This window comes from Aquila chrysaetos, chromosome 5 (genome assembly GCF_900496995.4).
Source record: "Aquila chrysaetos chrysaetos chromosome 5, bAquChr1.4, whole genome shotgun sequence".
In the NCBI taxonomy this organism is placed as follows: domain Eukaryota; kingdom Metazoa; phylum Chordata; class Aves; order Accipitriformes; family Accipitridae; genus Aquila; species Aquila chrysaetos.
Window position 1 is genome coordinate 32,938,746 of NC_044008.1, and position 20,146 is coordinate 32,958,891.

Here is a 20,146-nt window from a genome sequence, read left to right on the forward strand (position 1 = left end):
GATGTGGGTAAGGAGTAGAAGACCACCTTTTCAAATACCTCTTAAACATTTCCTATTGTTAAAAGTCTGCATTTTGCATAGACCTTTCCTTAAATTCTTTGTGTAGGTAATGGTATTTTAAAATACACAACACGATGCAGTCTTATTTTATGGCATTGAGTAAAATAAGAAAATAGCTCAGCTATTAGGAGTGAGATGCCATGTTTGCTCTTTCTTGCTTTGACTCATTAAATTAAAGCTGTATGTGTTTATAGTTCTAAAATAATTTCCTGATTTTCATAAGTATTTGATAGACTTTTTAATTCATCCCTTTCTTAATTGTATGGGTACAAATTTAATGGAAACCAAGGTAAGTCTATGTTGTTTTCCATTTATGAACAGTCAACCATTTCCCAGTGAGTGTGAACAGTCTAGTTAATTTAGGCCTACTGACAACACATTTGCTCTTTGTATTTACCTTTTGCAGATCCCTTGGATGTAATCCATGGACCGCAGGTTGAAAACTAGTAGTTTACACTGCAGCCAGTTCTGCTGCTGCAGGCTGCCTGTAACCGGTCTGTGGCAAGGCTATGCACAGACTGTGATTAGCACAGTGAATTTGAATTGTGATTTTGCCGATTTTAACTTACAAGAAGAACGCTGATAATACTAAGAGCATCTAGCCTGTGGTTGATACGGTACAGGACTGTTTCCCATGGCAGGGCTTTTTAACATACTGTGGCCTGCTAAACCAGTTCCTTCACTGCCTGGTTTCCTGGAGTGATCGGCTGGTGTCTAATATTTCACCCTTTGATATTATTACAGGAATATTAAAAAGTAAAACCATATCATCTTGCCAAATCATATTGATACACCCTTTCAGTTAATGTTGAAAAAATGACAATGGGTTTTCCTAAATATGTGAAATAATATAGCTATATCTCTTCTCTCTTTACAAAGAGAAGAATGCGTTATCAATATTTATCAGATGGTGGAGCATGTAGATTTCATGTCTGACTTGAGTGAATTTCACTGGAATTTTTCTAAGCCAATAACTATATTTGCAACATGTAACTTTAATATCATTTTACAGTCATTAATTTTTTCTTAATTGTAGGTAAAGAGAGGACGTCAGTTCAATCACTGAAAACATCAAGAGATGCATCACCTTCAGGCTCCACAGCAGTACCGTCATCAAAGGTGAATTTTCTTTTCGAGTGCTTCTCAGCATGGTTTCAGATTTCTCATTGTTGTTGGATTTTTTCCCCAGTTGGAAGGAGATACTGTAGACAGCTGTTAAGGAAAGGAGCATCTTGAATTGCTCTGCTATCCAGCAGAAGATAGGTTTCCCTTTTCTGGCAGGAAGGTGCTGATAAGGCTGTTGTGTATCTAATGATGACACTGACAAACCTTTTTATTCTGTATTCACGGTCTCACTTCAGGAGAAAGGGAGTTTTGTATGTATTTAAAATTGTCTTTTTTCCAAAGTCCAGAGTGTGCTAGAAAAGGAATGGCAAGGAGAAAAATGGGGAAGCAATTTTTAGGAGCAACAGATCAATTGGACAAGCTTGTACTTGCACTGAACTCCATCCTTTAGTGATTCCTAAGCTGTGACTGGATTTGGAAACAGAGAGGTGAAGTGTCTGACTAACTGGGAAGATAATGTGAATAGCAGCGTTGGCTTGGAAGCAGGGCTGCTCGAGGATGTGGCAAGAATGATAGCATTTACTTGGGAAGGGAGCCACATTGCAGGATAGTTTGGTAAATGTTGTTTTATGTTCTAAATGATGCTGTTTATTTTCCCATCAAATCTTGTGGGCTGAGCACCAACTACATCATCTTGCTAATTAGTTAAATGGACAGGCTCATAAACACTAATGAACAATCGGCATTCAATATTGTTCTGGCTGTCCTGTGGCAGCAAAAACATTTTCGCATCATAGACTGCTTACCTGTAAATTATATTTGAGGTTAAAATGCACACTTCCACAGGAGTAGTTTCTCTAAATTGTTGAGAAATACCTTAATGAGAAATAAAGAAACAATGCATTATATTGTTCTAAGTGAATAAGGTCCTATTAAAAAGTAGCATTCACCCTAAGTAGCATGGTGTACTAGCATGGTTCTTGAGGTTTTTTTAATAAAAGCAGTGGAATGCTTGCACACACACAAAAAAAACCAGGGAAGAAAGAAAGGTACTTTTTGTTGTGAGAAGGTGAAACTGAAGGAAATAATTAGGTGGGAAAAAAAAAAAAAAATCAGGCTTTGGTTGTGCTATGTCATTCTAAGTACTTATCCCTTATGCAGCTCTTTTAGAACTGGTGTGCTAGGCATTAGCTAACTGCCGGTGTCCTTAAGGGGAGAAGGCAAGCGATATATTTTCAGTGATGTAAATAAGGAAAGTAAGATAAAAGCTGTTACATACAAGTTACAATAATTTGGATTATAAAATACGCTTTATAATTAGTTCGCCTATTTTGCTTACAGACTCAGCATACCGGAGCTTAATAATCCTTGCTTAATACAAACCTTTGAGAACAAGGAGGCATCGCAAAATCTCTTGCTCTTGTATTAATATGCAGTGTGAGCTTGAACTATAAAGTATTCTTTACATGTTTTGCTTTCTTTTTCAGTCTGGTCTGACCTATGCTGTATTGGGTTTTTTGCCAGCAGTTTGCATATATCTGCTGGCAGTGGATACCCACTTGATGTAATCTACACAAAGTGAAACTCTCTGTTTGATGGAAATCATTGCTTCAGACAATACAAATATTTATTGGGTCTGCATCAGCTGCAGAAATGGAAGTACTTCAGTTACCTTTTATTGCTTTTCTCTTGAAGTCCCAAAATCTGCTTGCAATGTATTGCCCTGTATCAGTGGAGCCTCTTGGGGTGATGGCTGGGTCACACTAACCCGTTAAGATATATAAGTGCTCCACTGACATAGAAATATTGACAGAAAAAGTCTTGGCAAAACATGATGACCATCTCTACGGCCAGGGTCTTAAAATCTACTTAGACTTGAGAAATGAGTTATATACTTTATTTTATAGATTAAAGGATATAATTTTCAATGCTCTAAGTTATAATTTAGCTTTGAAATACTTACAAAGGTGTATGCTTCTGCAGCAGTATCTCTTTTTACTGTAGTAACTATATGCAAATCTGAAAAGGTATTCCTATCTGTCTTATAATTAATTTTTTACATATTCATGCCTGTGAATTAATACATGTTGGTGTTATCTGATCTTAAGCACCTGTTTAACTGACTATGGCATGAAATCTTTTGTGTTTTGCTTTAATAGCTGTCTGGACTGTGAGCCTTGGAGGCTGTATCCAACATAATTAGAGCAAAAGGCAGATGTGTGAGACAGGGAAAGCTTCCCAGCAAAGATGGCAGAAAACTGACAGGTTTTTGCTGTTCTTACATTATGTGTAAGGTAAAAAAAGAAAGACGCATCTGTTTTGAGGCAGGCAGGGGGAAGTTTGGTTGTTTTTTATGAGATATACTAGGTTGTTCATTTCTTCCAAGTTTGCAGCCTAAGCAGCTGCAGACGTTTTCCTCCAAGAAATGTGTTCCTGTTCTTTCTCTTCAGTTGTAGTGTACCTGTGGAAATACCATTACTTTATTACATAAAGTGCACTCAGGATTTTTTAATATGTATTTATTGACATGAGACCTATAGAATTAAATTTAGTGAGATTAAATTAAACAGATTTTTTGCTGTATTCCAGTAGATACTGGAGTGGTTAGTTTCTGTTTATGGCTTGTGGAAATATTGTAGGTCATGTGAGATTTTATTTATCTTCATTTCATGCAAAGCTGACTGTCGGTGACAAAGATACTGGTCTTTTCTTTTTGTTAGTATTGGCCAGAGTTACATTTGAGGAAAGGGAGAGATTAATAATAGAACCACAGTACAAGATTTTGGCAGCTAGGGAAAAGTCAGGTTAAAGTCAGGCATACTATGGGGAATAAGAACATCGGGGAAAAAAACTTGGCAGCAGATAGTTTGCAGTGAGACTAGCGTAAGGATAATTGTGTAGTTTGGAAAGGTGAGCTGGGCTAATTATTCTATGAATTATATCACCCCTTTCTTTTAAAAACTCTCTTCATACCCCTACATATTGAACTTTGCCCCCTCCTGACTTTGCTGGTTATAATTCTGTAATTTACAATTCTAGAAAAAAGGGATTCCTATTTGAACATTGTGTTGCACGTCTCTTCTGGATTCAGATAAAGGTGGTGTCTCTGACACAGAATCCTGGAAGGGTTCTGTGAATTGTACACTTATGCCATACTACAGCACAAAGAGATGTTTGGGTAATATTTTACTTGAGGTCAGCACAAAAGGTCTGAAGATGAAGCAGTCTTATTACAGGTCACAGTATTTGCTTCTGCTGGCCATTTATGTAATTTAGAATGAACCAATAATAAGAGGGGGGAGTGTTGGTTTTTTTGTTTCATTTTATGTTTGCTTTTTTTTGTCCATCTGTTTGCAAAGATGGAACAGGTATTGGGTGGAAACTGTGACAACCTTTTTCAGGCAGTAGGATTTTTGTATCTTTTTTTAGATATCCATCTTAGTGTTGCAGTTTTTAATACTAGAGTGGTGTAGATTCTTGGGTGGATGTTTCCATACATACAGTTGATTCAAATGAAATATCCGCATAGTGGTAACAAGATTTGTAAGGTAGCTATTCCTAAACTGGTTTTGGTACCTGGATATTTGTCATTGTCTGTTGCTCTGTTACTAAAAGCCAAATCACAGTCTTAGAGCCAAGTGAATTTTTAAATATTATTTATGTGAGTATTTCCATCTGAAAAGGTAGATTAAAAGACCATAAAGCCATGACTGACTCTGTTATAAATGATCAATGTTCCCCCCAAATAAAAATTAATGAATTTTAATGGAAGCAGCTCTGATCATTTAAAGTATGTATAAAATACTTTTTGTCCCTAATTAGCTTGGGATTTATACCCTACACAGTATTTAATAGTTTAGTTTAAATTAGTTACAACCTTTTATGCTTGAAAATCACATTGAATTATTAGATCACTGCACACTTGTATCTGACTTCTTAGTGCCCATTTGATCCATGTCTCTTTAAGCTCAACTGGTCTCAAATAATGTTTCTGTTATTTCTGTCCTGTGAATTTAATAAAACTGATTCTGAAAGTATGGTGCTTTTTTTTTTTTTTTTTTACTGAACTTCATTGATTTATCTTTTTTTCTCCTCTCCTTTTATCTCTGCTCTCTCCCCACGCACTTTTCTTTTTAAAGAAATCAGTAGGCAAATGAAATAGCTTCAGCTTCCTTATTTCCTATTTTAAAATGTTTTGAGGATCTGAATAACTGTTTATTTTAGCTTTGAAGATGTTTTGCTATGTGTAAATATATTTCATGTTAAACCTTGACTATAATGTTTTTGTGCAGGCCTTGGATAAGAGCAACAGACTATCGGAAAAGGAACTTGCAGAAGCTGCAAGCAAGTGGGCAGCTGAAAAGTCGGAGAAGGCCGATGAAAGCAATATACCTGAAATAACAGAGTATGATGTAAGACAGGATTATTAATCGACTTATTTTAAAGTGTTACAACAATAGACTCTTGTTTTTCTGTACTCTCCTGAAAAAGGCACATTTTCTAACTTACCCCTGAATTTGTCTGCCTATGCTATTAAATGTTTGTTAAAAGGGAGTGAGAGGGAGACTAAAGCCTTGTGATTTATTTATTTTAAAAAATACACAAAACCAGAGTAGGTTTTGTTAGCGTAATTTAAATTCATGTTGAACTACAACTGACAAAATAAGGCTCCAGCTCTCCCAGGGGTTCTCCAAGGAGCTCTTGCACTAGTGTAAGTCTGTATGCCTACTGAACTCCTTAAAATTAGCAGGGGACTTCTGAGTCAAAATACAAGTGTACATGTAAAACATAAGACTAGAAGAGAAACTCTACTGAGTTCAGTTCCATGCCATGTCAGCCTGCTATGTCATGTATTCTTTTTCAGAAAGCAGTCCTCCTCTATATTAAAAATTAAGCTTTTGTCTTGGTACTACAGTGGGTAGGGTTTTTTTTTCCAGAACCTTTATTTCATTAATAATCAACATTAATTAATTACCAGTTTATACCCATCTGTTCTTGTCCCTCCTTGTCTTCTACCCCTTGCTATATTGAGGTGTGATTATAGCCCTTTTCAGGCTTTGTTTTGTTATGCTGCTCTTGGATAGGATGTCTTTTTTGGATTCTGCTATGTTAGTGGAAGATGTATTTGTTTAAAACAAACAAAATGTCATGTAATGTCTTTTTGTAAAATAGTCTGGTTTAATTCTGTGATCACTTCATCTTCAACTTTCACTTTGCTTCAGCTTCAGAGGCACTGTTACAAAACCAAAATAGTACCTACTTTACAAAGTCATGTGTCTTAAACTTTAATGGCTTTGTATTTTATATTTGTTTGTAAATAGTTTGAGGGAAAATAAAAGCATCTTGGGAAGCATCAGATTTCCTCCCTGTGTTTCAGGCTTGTGGAACCTAAGGGCTTGATTATAGAAATGAACTCACTGGATCCATATTTATCTGAACTTTTAAGTCCTGTCCATTGATGTAATGGCTGAGTGCATCAGCAGCTTCTTGGTACTGGTCAGGAAGATCCAGTTGGATAAATAACCTGTTTGTTTCCCTCCAGGAAAAAGAAATTAAAAAAAAAAGGGGGGGGGGGGTTGGAGTGAGGATGCCATACGGAGGAGAACATATGCATGGACATTTCTGAGAGGTTCAGGAGAGTAACCGTGAAGAGAAATGTCACTCCTGTTCTTGATGAGTGGAAGGTAGTGCAAGGAAGGAAAGAACAGTGGGCCATATGGGGAAGAGTTGTTTAAAGCTCTCTCTGTGCCTCAGAGAAAATTGCAGTGGCAAAAAGATTCAAAATAAAGAAAGATTCAAAATTAAACAATTGCAGTTGATTATGGCAGAGTCTGAGATGGTTTATTGACTAAGAAAGCGTGCAACAGGAATGCTAACGAAGGAGTTGAGGCATCTCATTCTGAGTCCTAGAAGAAAGGATACTTCTCACCTTGATTAGTAGGCTGTCACGTATGAGTTGCAACAGTCTTTAGCTTTTTCCAGTTTATCTTACATGGTGCTTAATAGCTGAACTTTGTGTTGTACTGAACTTTTTAGCAGCCTTTACTCGCTCTCAGGGGTTTCATGATTTACTGAGTAACAAGATTTGGCATGCAATCTTACTGGTTTATATTGCTGCTAAGTTTTGAGCAGATGCTTATAGGAGCTTAAGCTTTTTGTGTGTGTGTGTGTGTGTGTGTGTCTAATGCTTTTCTCTTTCACATTAGTTAAGTCTTAAGATTCCCCACCTCTTTATTTTTGAATAGTAGAAAATACCTTTATGCATCATCTTCAATTCTCAAATCTTATTTTGTAAAAAAAAAAAAAAAAAAAGTTTACTACTTTACAAATCTGTTCCATAATATTGGATTTAAATATGCTGTAGTAATTTCTTCTCTTTTTACATCTTCTATAATAGACTCCTTGGAGTGGGAGTCTGTTTTCTTTGGTGCAGGGATACTGTCTTAATTTCTGTTTTAGAGGGAGGGAAGCTTTTACAATTTTGGTACTTCAGTAAGATATCTTGTATTATCAGGAATCCTCTAAGCGCATGTTTGCTTTTGCTATACAATAGGTCTCTCTGTTTAATATTAAACCTGTGGTCCTGATGCTGCAAGAGTTCTTTCTGACAGCATTTTGATTTTGTCGATGCCTATTTACCTTTGATTTTGTTACTTTTATCCTTTCCCAGAAGATGAATCCCACTTTCATTGTGGATTTTTCTTGCTAGTTGGTGTTGTAAATATCACATATACAAGTCCTTCTCAGCAGAAGGGCAGGTAAAGGTTATCTGACATCATTGTCTTTACACAGTTAAGACTGAGTCACAGGGGGGGTTTTTTATGATGTCATGTTCTCTACGTGTTTAAAATCCATATTTCTGTATCTGTTATTATTGCTACTATCTACAATCTACTTCACTAATAGTCTTGATGAGCAAACTCATATCTAACTGAATGACTGTATTTGGGTTTTTATTTTTGCTCTCACTTTGAGGTTTTTATTTTGCTCTCAAAACTGGGTTTTTTTTCTTTTTTTTTTTTTTTTTTTTTTTTATGAAGGCTGGATCTTCAGCTCCATTATACATCGAACAAACAGAGGAAACAGAAACAAATATAACAGATAGTAAGGAATTATATGAGGATGGCCAGCTTCTTGGTCGCTCAAAAGCAATTGCAACTAAGACAAAGGAGATTGAACGGGTGAGTCCTCTTGGCGTTTTGTCACTCACACAGTACCTGTGCAATGGTTCGATCTGGTAGAATATGTTGATTTACTTTTTCCTCTTTCTTGGAGTGTAATATGAACGTAATCAGATTTCTTGAGGTGATGTGATGATAACATCCCCATCTGTTTAATTCTGAAGAAGCATGGCATTTACCTGCACGTGGGAATTAATGGTAGTTTTCTGTAACTTACATGCAATACCTGCTACTTTGCAAGCCAAGAAAATGACTGCTCCTTTGAATAATTGTTTTAAAATCAAATATAATACAAATAATTTCAAATGTAACTTAAAAGTAAGGCTTTATGTGAGATCAAATTATCAAAAATTACTTTCACACTGTAATTTCCTGAACTTAAATATACACAATTTGGGACTGAACACTTGAAGCTGCCTGTTTGGGGTTTTTGCGTGGGGGGCAAGGTGGCTGGGGGGGGGGGGGGGGGGAGTGGTTTTCTGTTTGGTTTTTGTTTGGGTTTGTTTTTTTTTTTTAAGTCAGCTTTGAATCTCAGTGCCTTTGCCATTCTCTGAAGATTAAGAACCTTTAAGTTTTGCTTTGACTACAGTGTTTTATATCTAGATGAGGGAGGGATATTGTGTTCAAAATTTGTATTCTTTTTCTCTTTTGTGTTGAGTACTTGGGGCTTGACTTTAATAGAAATCTTGTTTTGTATTCTCTTGTAACATTGAGTTTTTGAAGAGGTTCAATGGAAGTTTATTTGTGTATTAGTTTTTAATATCATGTCACCTCACAGTGAGGAAATTATCTACAATAACCTTCAATTTCATTTGTCATAGACAACTGAAGTGTTTTGTTTCCATATTTTTGTTACTTTAAATGGAGAGGTTGGAGATTTTTCTGACTTGATCTTTCTGATGTAAGTGCAGCTATGCCCAACTCTAGAAATTGCATTTAAAGTTTATAATTTGTGTGGGAGAAAGAGATTACTTTCTTCAAACTTGCTCTGATTTACAGCATATGCCTGGGGCGGGTGGAAGGGAAATAGAGATCACTTTTCCCCCTCGTGATTATCTTATAATAACATCTTCAAGAAAATAGGTCTCTGGTCTTGTTTGAGATAAGCTTATTCTAAGTCTTTGTTTTCCATCTTAATTCTAGTGGACTTCGTTGCTTGTGAGCCCATATCCTGTGCTGTAACACTGTTGTTCCCTTTTTTCTTGACACTTGAAAAACAACTTCTGTTGATGTTAATTCTACTGAATTGTTTTTGCTTCTTTTTCTTTTTCTTTTTTTTTTTTTTTTTTTTTTTTTTTTTGATGTTGACTTTTTCCTGGTGAGCATGGCTTTGCATGTGTGCTGGGTCTGTCTGGGATGGGGTAAACCAGAGCACGCTGTGGCTATGAGGGTCACGATGCAGTTTGTTCATCCCTGTGTGTCTGATCACCAGGCCGTATATGGCCTACATCAGCTACTACCAAATGCATAAACTTAGGACTATTTAAAAATGACAAACTGAAAAAACTGAAGACAAGGAGCAGATTTAAAAAAAAATAGCAGTTGTGATTATTTAGCCTGATGCTGGTGAATCTGTGATTGGTTTATTTTCCCTTAGGTCATAAGGACAGGCTTATAGTGAAAACAGATGAAAATTTGGGCATAAAAAACAAATGTTGTTTTCAATATGATCTAATGTTATTGTGTTTGGTAGAGTTTGCACTTATCTCGAAAGAAATCTAGATTATGCTCTGTAAAACAGAATACTTTTAGGAACTTAGCTCAGAAAAGCCTGAGGAATAACTTAAAAAGGTTTGGATTTCATAGAACCAGTTTCTCCTGTTATTGATTTGAATATTGAAGCTGTCGGCTTCAGCAGAATTAAAATAAGATTTTAGAGTGATACTGGAAGCATCTTCAATACATTTTATTCAACTGAATGAGATGCATATTATTTTATAAAATCAGGTGCTGTGAATTTGTTGAAGGCTAGACAAGATATGTATTTAATAATCTAAAATTAAGATTGTAAAATGACGTATATGTTTTTCAGATAAATGTTGAAAAGTAACTTTTGCTTTGGCAATTAAAAAAAAAAATCCAGAAAACTTATTGTTACGATAGTCCCGACAATTGTCATAATTGTGAAATACTGTGAATCTTCCTACCGTATATGGGAGCAGTCTCTCTGTAGAAATGTATACATTGTTCTGTTGACTTCGAGTTGTCACCATGTAAAAGTAAATTTGGTTTAATTCTATATGGCTCGATTTCTCTGCCTTTGACAAAGAATAAGAGAGGGAGCAAAGAGTGGAATGGAAACTAAATTTGCAGTCCTGTGGTAAACTTCTTACTAAAGGTTTTTTAGGTGAACTTCTCAATATAATTTATACTGATTTTACTACTGTTTAACTGAAAGTATGTTTCTGGTTTTTGCACAGTAAAATTAGTCCTTAACATGCAAATTTAATACTATGGCTAGTCATGCTATATTGTTTGTATAGATGTAACATTTAAATCTTAAAAGTGAACTGTAGGCTATAATACACTTTAGGAATAGGAAGACTGACTTGATAATGAAATATAGAATACATTTATAAGAAAGCCTTTCCATAATTTGTTTCTGATTGTTTGTCTTGAAGACTCAAATAACAGCAGAAAAAATTTTTGTTCTATGGACTTTTTTCCAGTTGAATTTCATTCAGGTGTTTAAAATAGCTTCTGAATACCTAGTTTTAATGTATTATTTCTGGAATGTAATTTTATGGAAGGATTAGTAAAATAAAATATTTCTTGCAAAGAGTTATGCTGCAAAAATGGTGAAGCTGTAGTCCTTCTGCAAAGCAAGATTCCCGAAAGATTGGTTTTCAGTTTTCACTGGACAGCTATTAAAGTATTTTAGACAAATAAATAAATCAATCGGGGTAGAAATAACTTCTTGTGCCACTGGGTATGTGTCCAAGAATTGGTGAAGGTCCAGCTAGTGTTTGAGAAAGTGAGGCTTCGTTAGAAGGCTTGACCCATCAGACCTCTTCTGCTAATGTTTCCCAAGTTTTTCTGCTTTCTCTTGGAGCACCAGATCTAGTGATGTTTCCTTTTCAGTTTATATTTATTCTCATCCTGATTCCCAGGTATTCTTGCCATTCCAAACTCCTGATAAAGCCCTCTTTGCTCTGTCCTCTCCATATCCATCTGTCTCTACAGCCCCAATCAGGAAAAAGAACAAAATTTTCCAAATATGTACTTTTAATTCATAGTATGGCACTATTTCAGGTAAACCCAGAGGCAAAAACCAGTGCTGACAGAACATGTACAGTGTCGCAATGAGCAAATTCATTGCTGTACACCAGAGAAACAGGCAGCCTGATGCCCTGGGCGGGAGCGGGGGTGGCAGCTTGTGATACAGTCTGTTATTTCTCTTAAGAAAAAACAACAAAAAATCCCTTAAGCAATTGAATGAAATATTCATACAGGTGTTCTGTTTAAGTCCATCTCTGTTACGTGTCGCTCGTATCACTCTTTTGTAAAGTTCCCTCTACCTTTCCTCTCAGTTACGGTTCACAGAGGGCACTAATGTACCTTTCCTCTGAGTTACAGTAACACAGTCGCCAAATTCAGAATTTTAAATGGAACGTGATTGTAAATGGTCGCTCTGGCTCATCAACCAAATATTTGTATGTTATTTGTTTGATGGGGGACTTACTGCAAGTGTTCATGTAAAATACTGTAATTTGAAGAAAAATAAAATTCTTTGTGTGCTGACTATGGCAAGGCAAACATCGTCAAACAAGTGCTAGTTGCTGTTTGCTATTTAGTGACTGTCTTTTAAGAGTCTGCAGTTGCTTTGCAAGTATTAACATACAGAGAGAATGGAAGTTGTGCTCGTGGGTGAAGGCTTGGAAAAATCCGAACACTGTTTGAACGGAGCCAAGAATTATTTGTGTGACTCCCAAACTAGAAAAACTCCAAAGCATATGTTTAATTTGAAGTCTGCCAATATTACTTTGGAAGGAAGAACGCGGTTGGAGGTGAACAGGCACTTGAGAACATTGCCGAGCTGGGACCGCAGAATCCTGGTCTCGCCTTTGAAATGACAGGCACAGTGACAGTATCATGGAAACATCCAGGTTGGCCTCGCCTGGGCCAATCTTCTGTTGAAACGGAGCCTTAGATCAGGTCAGTCGAGTTGGGTCCTGAATATTTCCAGTGAGGCAGACTCCCGTGTTTCTCCGGACAGCCCGTGTCAGTGTCTCACTGCTCTCCCTCTGAGCTCAGCTGCCGTCGCAGTCCTGCATGCTGTTCTCCAGAACAGACTTTCTTTCCACCAAGGACAGGGTTTTTGCTCCCTGCTCCTCCTGGCAGTTTCCTCTCCCTGTCCGTGAACTGCGGAATGCCGGCTCCTTGCTGTGGTCCCCTGTTTTTGGCTGGCCTCACCTGCCCCTCGGGTCTTGCTCTGCCTGGAGTTGGGCTCAGCTGCTCTCGGGGAAGGGTTGAGTTCCTGGGACCCTCTGGCTCTGCCACTTTGTGGTTGGTAGAACAGGATCTTTCCTGGCACTTCTGTGTGGCAGGTACTGGGAAAACTGCATCTTCTTTTCCATCTTCGGGCCTCTTTGCAGTGAATGAAAATTCTGCAGCGTTAATGCGTGTCTCATGTTTTAATATATCCCATAAAGTAGGGTCTAGATCCATGATGTGGCTTTCGGTGTTCTACTACTAAGCAATCAGAAACTTTGGAGAGTTTAGAAAAAAAAAACAGTGAGGTAATTAGCTTTCTGGGTTGTTTGGGGTTTTTGGTTTTTTTTTGAAACTAGGTGTTTCCTTTGAATATGCCTTTCCGTCTTTCCTCCCCAATTGTAATTTTGAAATTTGGTGTTACATGTTGTCTGAGCACAGTGGGTAGAAGCCCATTAAATAGGTGTTTAGAAGATTGGTCTGGGTACTTGAAAACAGTGTAGCAGAGAATTTTGCATTGGCTGTCAAGGTCAATGAATGTCCATAGGTTGCTGATGTAACAATTTCATGCACTTTTTTATATTTCTGCATTTAATAACATGCAGTATACATTAAAGTATTGTTTTGGAGTTATTTAGTTTCTGTTTTTATATAGTTAAGGATCAGCTTATGCTTTTAGCACGTAATGTGCTGAAGTGTGGTTTTTTTCGGAAGTGATGACAAATATGTCCCTGGTATTAAATTCACAATTGGAGCGATTCAGCGTTGGTGTTACACAAAAGGCTATCTCTTTGTTGTTCCTTTATGAGCATGAGTAGCAGGGATTCTTGAAATGTCTTATCTTGTCTAGACATCAAGTCTGCAACACTGTGTTAATTAGTCCATTATTATGTGTCCAGTTTCTTAAATGTTGCATATGCAAGTTGAAGTGACATGGGTTACTTCTGAAAATCTATTATTTTCTGAAGACAAATTTTACCAAATGAGCCAAGTACCTTCCTTGATTTTGGCAAAATATCAAACCTTTAAGTTTCTGAATGAGATTTGACACTCAGACCTCAATTTGTCTATTACCACAGAGCTCTGGCATCTAAGAAGGAAGCATAGGAATTAATACATTCATGAATGCTTTTTTTCTTAATGGAATTACTGGCTGACTGGATGCTTTCAGTTCAACAATATTTTTAAATGTTCAGCAGAATAATATATGTTCAAACATTTGTTTACTTGACTTTCTAAATTAATATTACTTGTTAACAGCCCTCAGTTGTACTATATGAACTGTTAGCCTAATTGGACAGCCTTCTTGGTGGAAGATGCTGAAAATCACAGATTTTTCTAAAGCTTGCATTTGAAACTTCATAGATATGGTGCATGGAAAGAAGGAAAAATTGGTGTGTGACTGGGTCAGCAGGCTGTCCAGATTCTGTTTCCAGACCTGCTGTGTAACTGGTTTCATTTTTTAGGTAAACTACTTAAATCTTTGGCCTAGAAGTTGCAGTTAAGAAAAACAGTTAGGTTTTAGCAGCTGTAGTGTGTGTAGTTTCAGAAGAACTGTTTCTTGTTCTCCTGCTTTGTCAGATCTCTTGTTCTGCTAAGATCTATATAGCAATAACTGAATTGCCTTTGTGTGTATTTAACACTTCGTAATGGGACTCGGTTCTCTAGAGGTCCTGCTCAAAGAGAAGACTGACAGCTCACAAAGTGAAACTTTACATTGCAAGGACTTAGTTAAGAAAGTTTTGGTTTTAATAGCAGACCGTAAAAAAAATATACAGGCATTTCTGTCATGATAAAAGTTACAGTTTCTGTAATGTATGGAAGTATACTGCATGCCTTCCTCCTTACCCCCAACCCCTCCCGTGTCCACTGCTAGTTTTGTTTTGCTTCAAACAAAACTGTTTTACAGTGCTTCAAAAGTGTAAGGGTGAAAGAGGATGTTGTCGTGGTTTAACCCCAGCCAGCAACTAAGCACCACGCAGCCGCTCACTCCCTTCCCCCCCCCCCCCCCCCCCAGTGGGATGGGGGAGAAAATCAGGAAAAGAAGCAAATCCACGGGTTGAGATAAGAACAGTTTAATAGAACAGAAAAGAAGAAACGAATAATGATAATGATAACACTAATAAAATGACAACAGCAATAATGAAAGGATTGGAATGTACAAATGACGCGCAGTGCAATTGCTCACCACCCGCCGACCGGCACCCAGCTAGTCCCCGAGCGGCGATTCCCCGCCCCCACTTCCCAGTTCCTATACTGGATGGGACGTCCCACGGTATGGAATACCCTGTTGGCCAGTTTGGGTCAGGTGCCCTGGCTGTGTCCTGTGCCAACTTCTTGTGCCCCTCCAGCTTTCTCGCTGGCTGGGCATGAGAAGCTGAAAAATCCTTGACATTAGTCTAAACACTGCTAGCAGCAACTGAAAACATCGGTGTTATCAACATTCTTCTCATACTGAACTCAAAACATAGCACCGTACCAGCTACTAGGAAGACAGTTAACTCTATTCCAGCTGAAACCAGGACAGATGTAAATATGAGGTAGCTTCCGCATTTTGGGTAGGAATGAGCTAATTAGAAGCTGTGGTAAGTATATCAGAAAAGTTTTATAAGTTCTGGATATGTTAGATTAAACATTTAAGTTTTAGCAGTTGTTGTAAAATAAATAAATGAATAAATTGGACTAATGGGAATCCAGGAAGGAATGAAAGAGGCTGTCAAAGCAGGCCTTGGATGTACCTTTTCTTTTGACGTCACCTGAGCCAAGGAAACAGGCTACTGTTTCCTTAGATTAGCTTGTTGGTCTGCTTGTGCTATTGCTCATTTCAGGCAAAATTATCTAGGTTAGAAAAAAAATCCCCTAATTAAAATATGAATTAAGAGGTAGGTAAGTTAAGTGAAGCTGAAGGAACTGGAACATTAGCTAGAAAACACATTAAAGGATTATTTCTGATTAGGGATGAGGTCAGACATGCTTTGTTTCTGACGGGAGTAGACCAGACAAGAGTAACAGGCCAGATGAGAGTAAAAGATGGGGAAGCTGTAGATTTTGGTTCCCTCCTAGCTTTTCTGTTGTCCTTCAAGCCTTGTGTACTTAATACACAGTAGCAAGGCCTTAATGATGGACTCATCATCAGTCTAATTTGGTTGGTAGCGTAGTATGTATCATGCCTCCTCTGAGCTTATGTTTGCTTTATTTAAATGTAAGATGCAATTAAGCGTGTTAATTTATTTTTTTCCTAATCAAGAAAACATTTGTCTCAGGTCTTGGTATTTTGCCTTGGGCTTCTCAGAAAAATTGATGATGATTCCTTTACTTAATGATATCATCTGCCTATGATCTTGTTTCATCCTTTTGTGGTTTATTAGTTTCCTTTTATTGGTACCCCTCTCCTTATATACAAGTCAAGTAATTTATTACTTTTTACACTTTCTTAGGCACTTTTTCTTCCATATTAATTCTGACTCACTGAGTTTTCTACTGTCTTTTATTATTTATTCTAGACCTCTTTAATTTTTACCATGGCAAAATCAAATCAATTAAGTTATTATGCTTTTTTGCATCTTTATAGTTCACACTTGCCTTAAGTCTTTTTTGTGCTGGGATCTTCCAATTTTCTGAATCTGAACTGTTTGTTAGAAATCTGCATTTTCATGATTATGAAACTGCAAGATGGAGAACATAAAAGCTTTTGGTCAGTATCTTCATAGTATCATTGATTCTCCTTATAAATACATTGATTTAAAGCATGATACTTGTAAAAGGATGTGAAAACTTTAGCTACTTTCCTTTTCTTGTGTTAGGGTCACCATGCTTTAAAAGTTGCAGTCCTTCACTTTCCAGTTGTTTAGCTATGTTCTCTTCCCTTTCCATGGACATTAATGGGTTATTTGGTATGCACTGCAGTGTTCGTAATTACAAACTGCTGCATATGCAAAATCAGTGCAACTCACTCATTTTACTTCACCACCTGAAGGTATAGTTTAATAAGGAAGTGTATTACCACATTTCAGCTTTTTGCCAGCAGGTTTTTTCATTGGAAAGCTGATAAAAAGTGAGTGTTATTTAATATGCAATGCTCATAGGGCAATACGTTTAAGAGAACTTAACACCAGAAATGTACGCATGTATCCAGTAACAGTAGGGTATTTCTTAGAGAGACTTGAATGCATTAGATAGAATTCACCTTTAGCTTTCTATCACTACCTGTCTATGGAACATTTTGTGTTTGACAGTTTATTTTGCCTTACATTTTTTAATGTAAACAGTTCTTGGCCTGTGCTGAGCACATAATTTTGAAGTTGGTGAATGCTGGGGACTCAACCTGTTGATAAATGTAGTTGTTGATACAGTATTTGATGTAGTGGCCCTTCATTTATGTGATCGAGCAGTACTGCAGATTGCAAGATCTCAGAGGACTGTTTAATGCGGATTGTTGACAGATGTTATAATTTGATGGCAGATCTCTGGAAAACTTAAATGAGAGAGGGTTAGTAGTTAGGTACTTGATAAAATTGCTAGACTTCGTTGAAACCAAAAAAAAATGTAAAGAAGGTTGTACCTGTTTCACTCAGTGCCCAGCTGTTCAAATCTGAAAGACAAGATCCACTTTTTGGTCAGATAAAGTGAAAATCTAGGGAGTTGTCCATTAAATAGTATTTTTTCAATCAACAGCTAGCAGTGATTGCTTGATTGATTTAGAATTTCTTGTTCTGTTGTGAGAAACCAGAAGAACTGAACGACAGGATGAAAGAAGACCTGGAAACTGTAATACTGAGTAGGCTAGGAAGAAGAAAGATTAGTTTCAAGAGACGATGAGTGTAAACAGGATTGGAAAAGGCATTAGGAACAGAAGAAACTCTCTAAAAATGTGTGGGCCTTGATATGTAATTAGGAACTAATTATGAGAAATTGCCTGCTGAAAAAAAGTGTCAGAAGTTAAGATGCTTGGAAGGATAAGCAGAACTGACACTGGCGAACCTCCTGAGAAAGCTGAAGGACAAAATCAGAAATGCTGAATAGTCTGAGCCTTGGTAAAGGCAGTAGTTTCTGTGGGAGTGAGGGTTATTGTTTTTTTTTGGGGGGGGGGAGATGTTGTTGTTGGGGTTCTCTTGTTGTTGGTTTTAGTAACTTGAATTTAATTTAGAGGATAGAGAGAGCCTCCTCTCCAACGTTGTCTCCAACTTATTCTTGCTTTAACAGAAGGGCATCAGTGGACTTGAGAGGTGGTTTTAGCAGTGTTGTTTGATTTTGTTTTTGAACTGTTTTAGGGGTGGAAGATAAAATTCTCTCTTAGTTGGCTCAATGAACTGAGGCTTAAACTTCTAACTTTTTAGCATTTTTCTTTCTTATAACCTACCGTGTCTTGATCAAGGCATCTTTTAAATTTTGGAGGAATATTTCAGCATTGCTACTGGGGAAACCTGCTGCTTCCTGGATTGAAACAGAATGAGAACAGGATCAGCCCCACATACCTAATAATTAGATCCAGAAATGTAAATTGCCTCAGAAATAGCCCTAGCTCAAAGAACTACTGTCTAGCATCTATTCCTCCCACCCCCAACACTGATTTCACATCAGCTCTATCAGTATTCCCAATACGGTCTGAGCGTTGATCTTCTGAAAGACTTAGAGATGAAGCAGAAATCCAAGCGGTGCTTAAAACAGGAGGTATGTAGGGCAAACGGAGAACAGTGTCACGAAGGAAAGGTTCCATAAAACCATATGTGATGATGGGAAGGTGGTAACTGAGCAAACGTTCAAAAACCCCTGGTAAGTGGCAAATGAAAGGTAGTGGCAGGAAGGTAGGTGACGGGAGGGACTTGATGTTGGGCATGGAAGGTGGTTTTTCATTTCTCCTGCACTGGCAAGAGCTTTTAGGCCTCAGGAGGTTGGAGTAGGCAGCGACAGAAGAGTAGCACACAGACAACCTGTAGGTAGGGAAGTGTGAATCTACAGTTTTATGGGGTTTTGTGTGTCTTTTACAGACTGTAGGGCTGATCTTAATGTAACAGAAACTTGTTTTGTAGATGGCAGTTTTGCTGGTGTATGTAGTTTAATCCTCTAATTCATTTGTAATCTGATTTGTATACAACACTGATTCATGTATAAATATAGGATCACCTGTGACCAAAGACACTTTGGTGACAGGTTGTATTTGTCACCTGCTTCTTAAGTTTCTTTTTATATTCTGTATCTCAGTGCCTAGCCTGGTATCTTCTTTCTCTGGCAGTTGTTTCACTGAGCAAGTTAAACTCAATATGTTTTAAAGATGGGTAGGCTACACTTTTTTTAATAGCTTGTTCTTTTCTGTGAACATTAGTGATTTGACAGCCATTAATTGGGTGGCATTTGGAAAGCAAGCAAATTATTTAAAATGAAAAAGCTAGCTACAACTTAGAGGACTGTTATATGGGTTTTGCTCAAATTATTTTGAGTGCATATAGCATTTATTATATAGGTTTGTATCATAAAAACCTGGCACAGAAAGTATTCATTTGCTCTGACCTTTAAAATATAAGGTAATCTTATGGTTCTTTTGCATAGTTTTATTACTTTTAGAAAGGTAATTCTGTCCTAGTTTCAGCTGGGATAGAGTTAACTGTCTTCCTAGTAGCTGGTACGGTGCTATGTTTTGAGTTCAGTATGAGAAGAATGTTGATAACACTGATGTTTTCAGTTGCTGCTAGTAGTGTTTAGACTAATGTCAAGGATTTTTCAGCTTCTCATGCCCAGCCAGCGAGAAAGCTGGAGGGGCACAAGAAGTTGGCACAGGACACAGCCAGGGCAGCTGACCCAAACTGGCCAACAGGGTATTCCATACCATATGACGTCCCATCTAGTATAGGAACTGGGAAGTGGGGGCGGGGAATCGCCGCTCGGGGGACTAGCTGGGTGCCGGTCGGCGGGTGGTGAGCAATTGTACTGCGCATCATTTGTACATTCCAATCCTTTCATTATTGCTGTTGTCATTTTATTAGTGTTATCATTATAATTATCCGTTTCTTCTTTTCTGTTCTATTAAACTGTTCTTATCTCAACCCGTGGGTTTTGCTTCTTTTTCCCGATTTTCTCCCCCATCCCACTGGGTGGGGGGGGAGTGAGTGAGCGGCTGCGTGGTGCTTAGTTGCTGGCTGGGGTTAAACCACGACAAATTCCAAAAGGCATCAGAATTGGGAACTTACTTTCCTAAATGATATGGGAAAAAATCTTTTGTTGCATAGGTTGCTTATGCATGTGCTTCTTCTGTTAAGATTATAAAAACATTAGACTTTTATCTTGGGGTATAAATGACTAATGCACATCATCATTTATCACTGACCCACGAGGATCACTTTCCTGTTTTGTTTGACTCTTACTTGCACTGATGTTGTGACTTTCAGACCTCATTGATTGTCTGGACATACACT

At 37.5% G+C, this 20,146-nt stretch overlaps 1 protein-coding gene across 4 annotated transcripts in view; it reads left to right on the forward strand.

Annotated features, from left to right (window-relative positions):
* Positions 1-20,146, forward strand: part of PPHLN1 (periphilin 1) — a 72,388-nt gene that overhangs the window by 32,231 nt on the left and 20,011 nt on the right. For all 4 annotated transcript variants that reach the window (XM_030015228.1, XM_030015229.1, XM_041123551.1 and 1 more), the window contains 3 exons: positions 1,097-1,179; positions 5,418-5,537; positions 8,166-8,306. In XM_030015228.1, the coding sequence (XP_029871088.1) occupies positions 1,097-1,179; positions 5,418-5,537; positions 8,166-8,306 (344 nt within the window). The remainder of the gene's footprint in view (positions 1-1,096; positions 1,180-5,417; positions 5,538-8,165; positions 8,307-20,146) is intronic.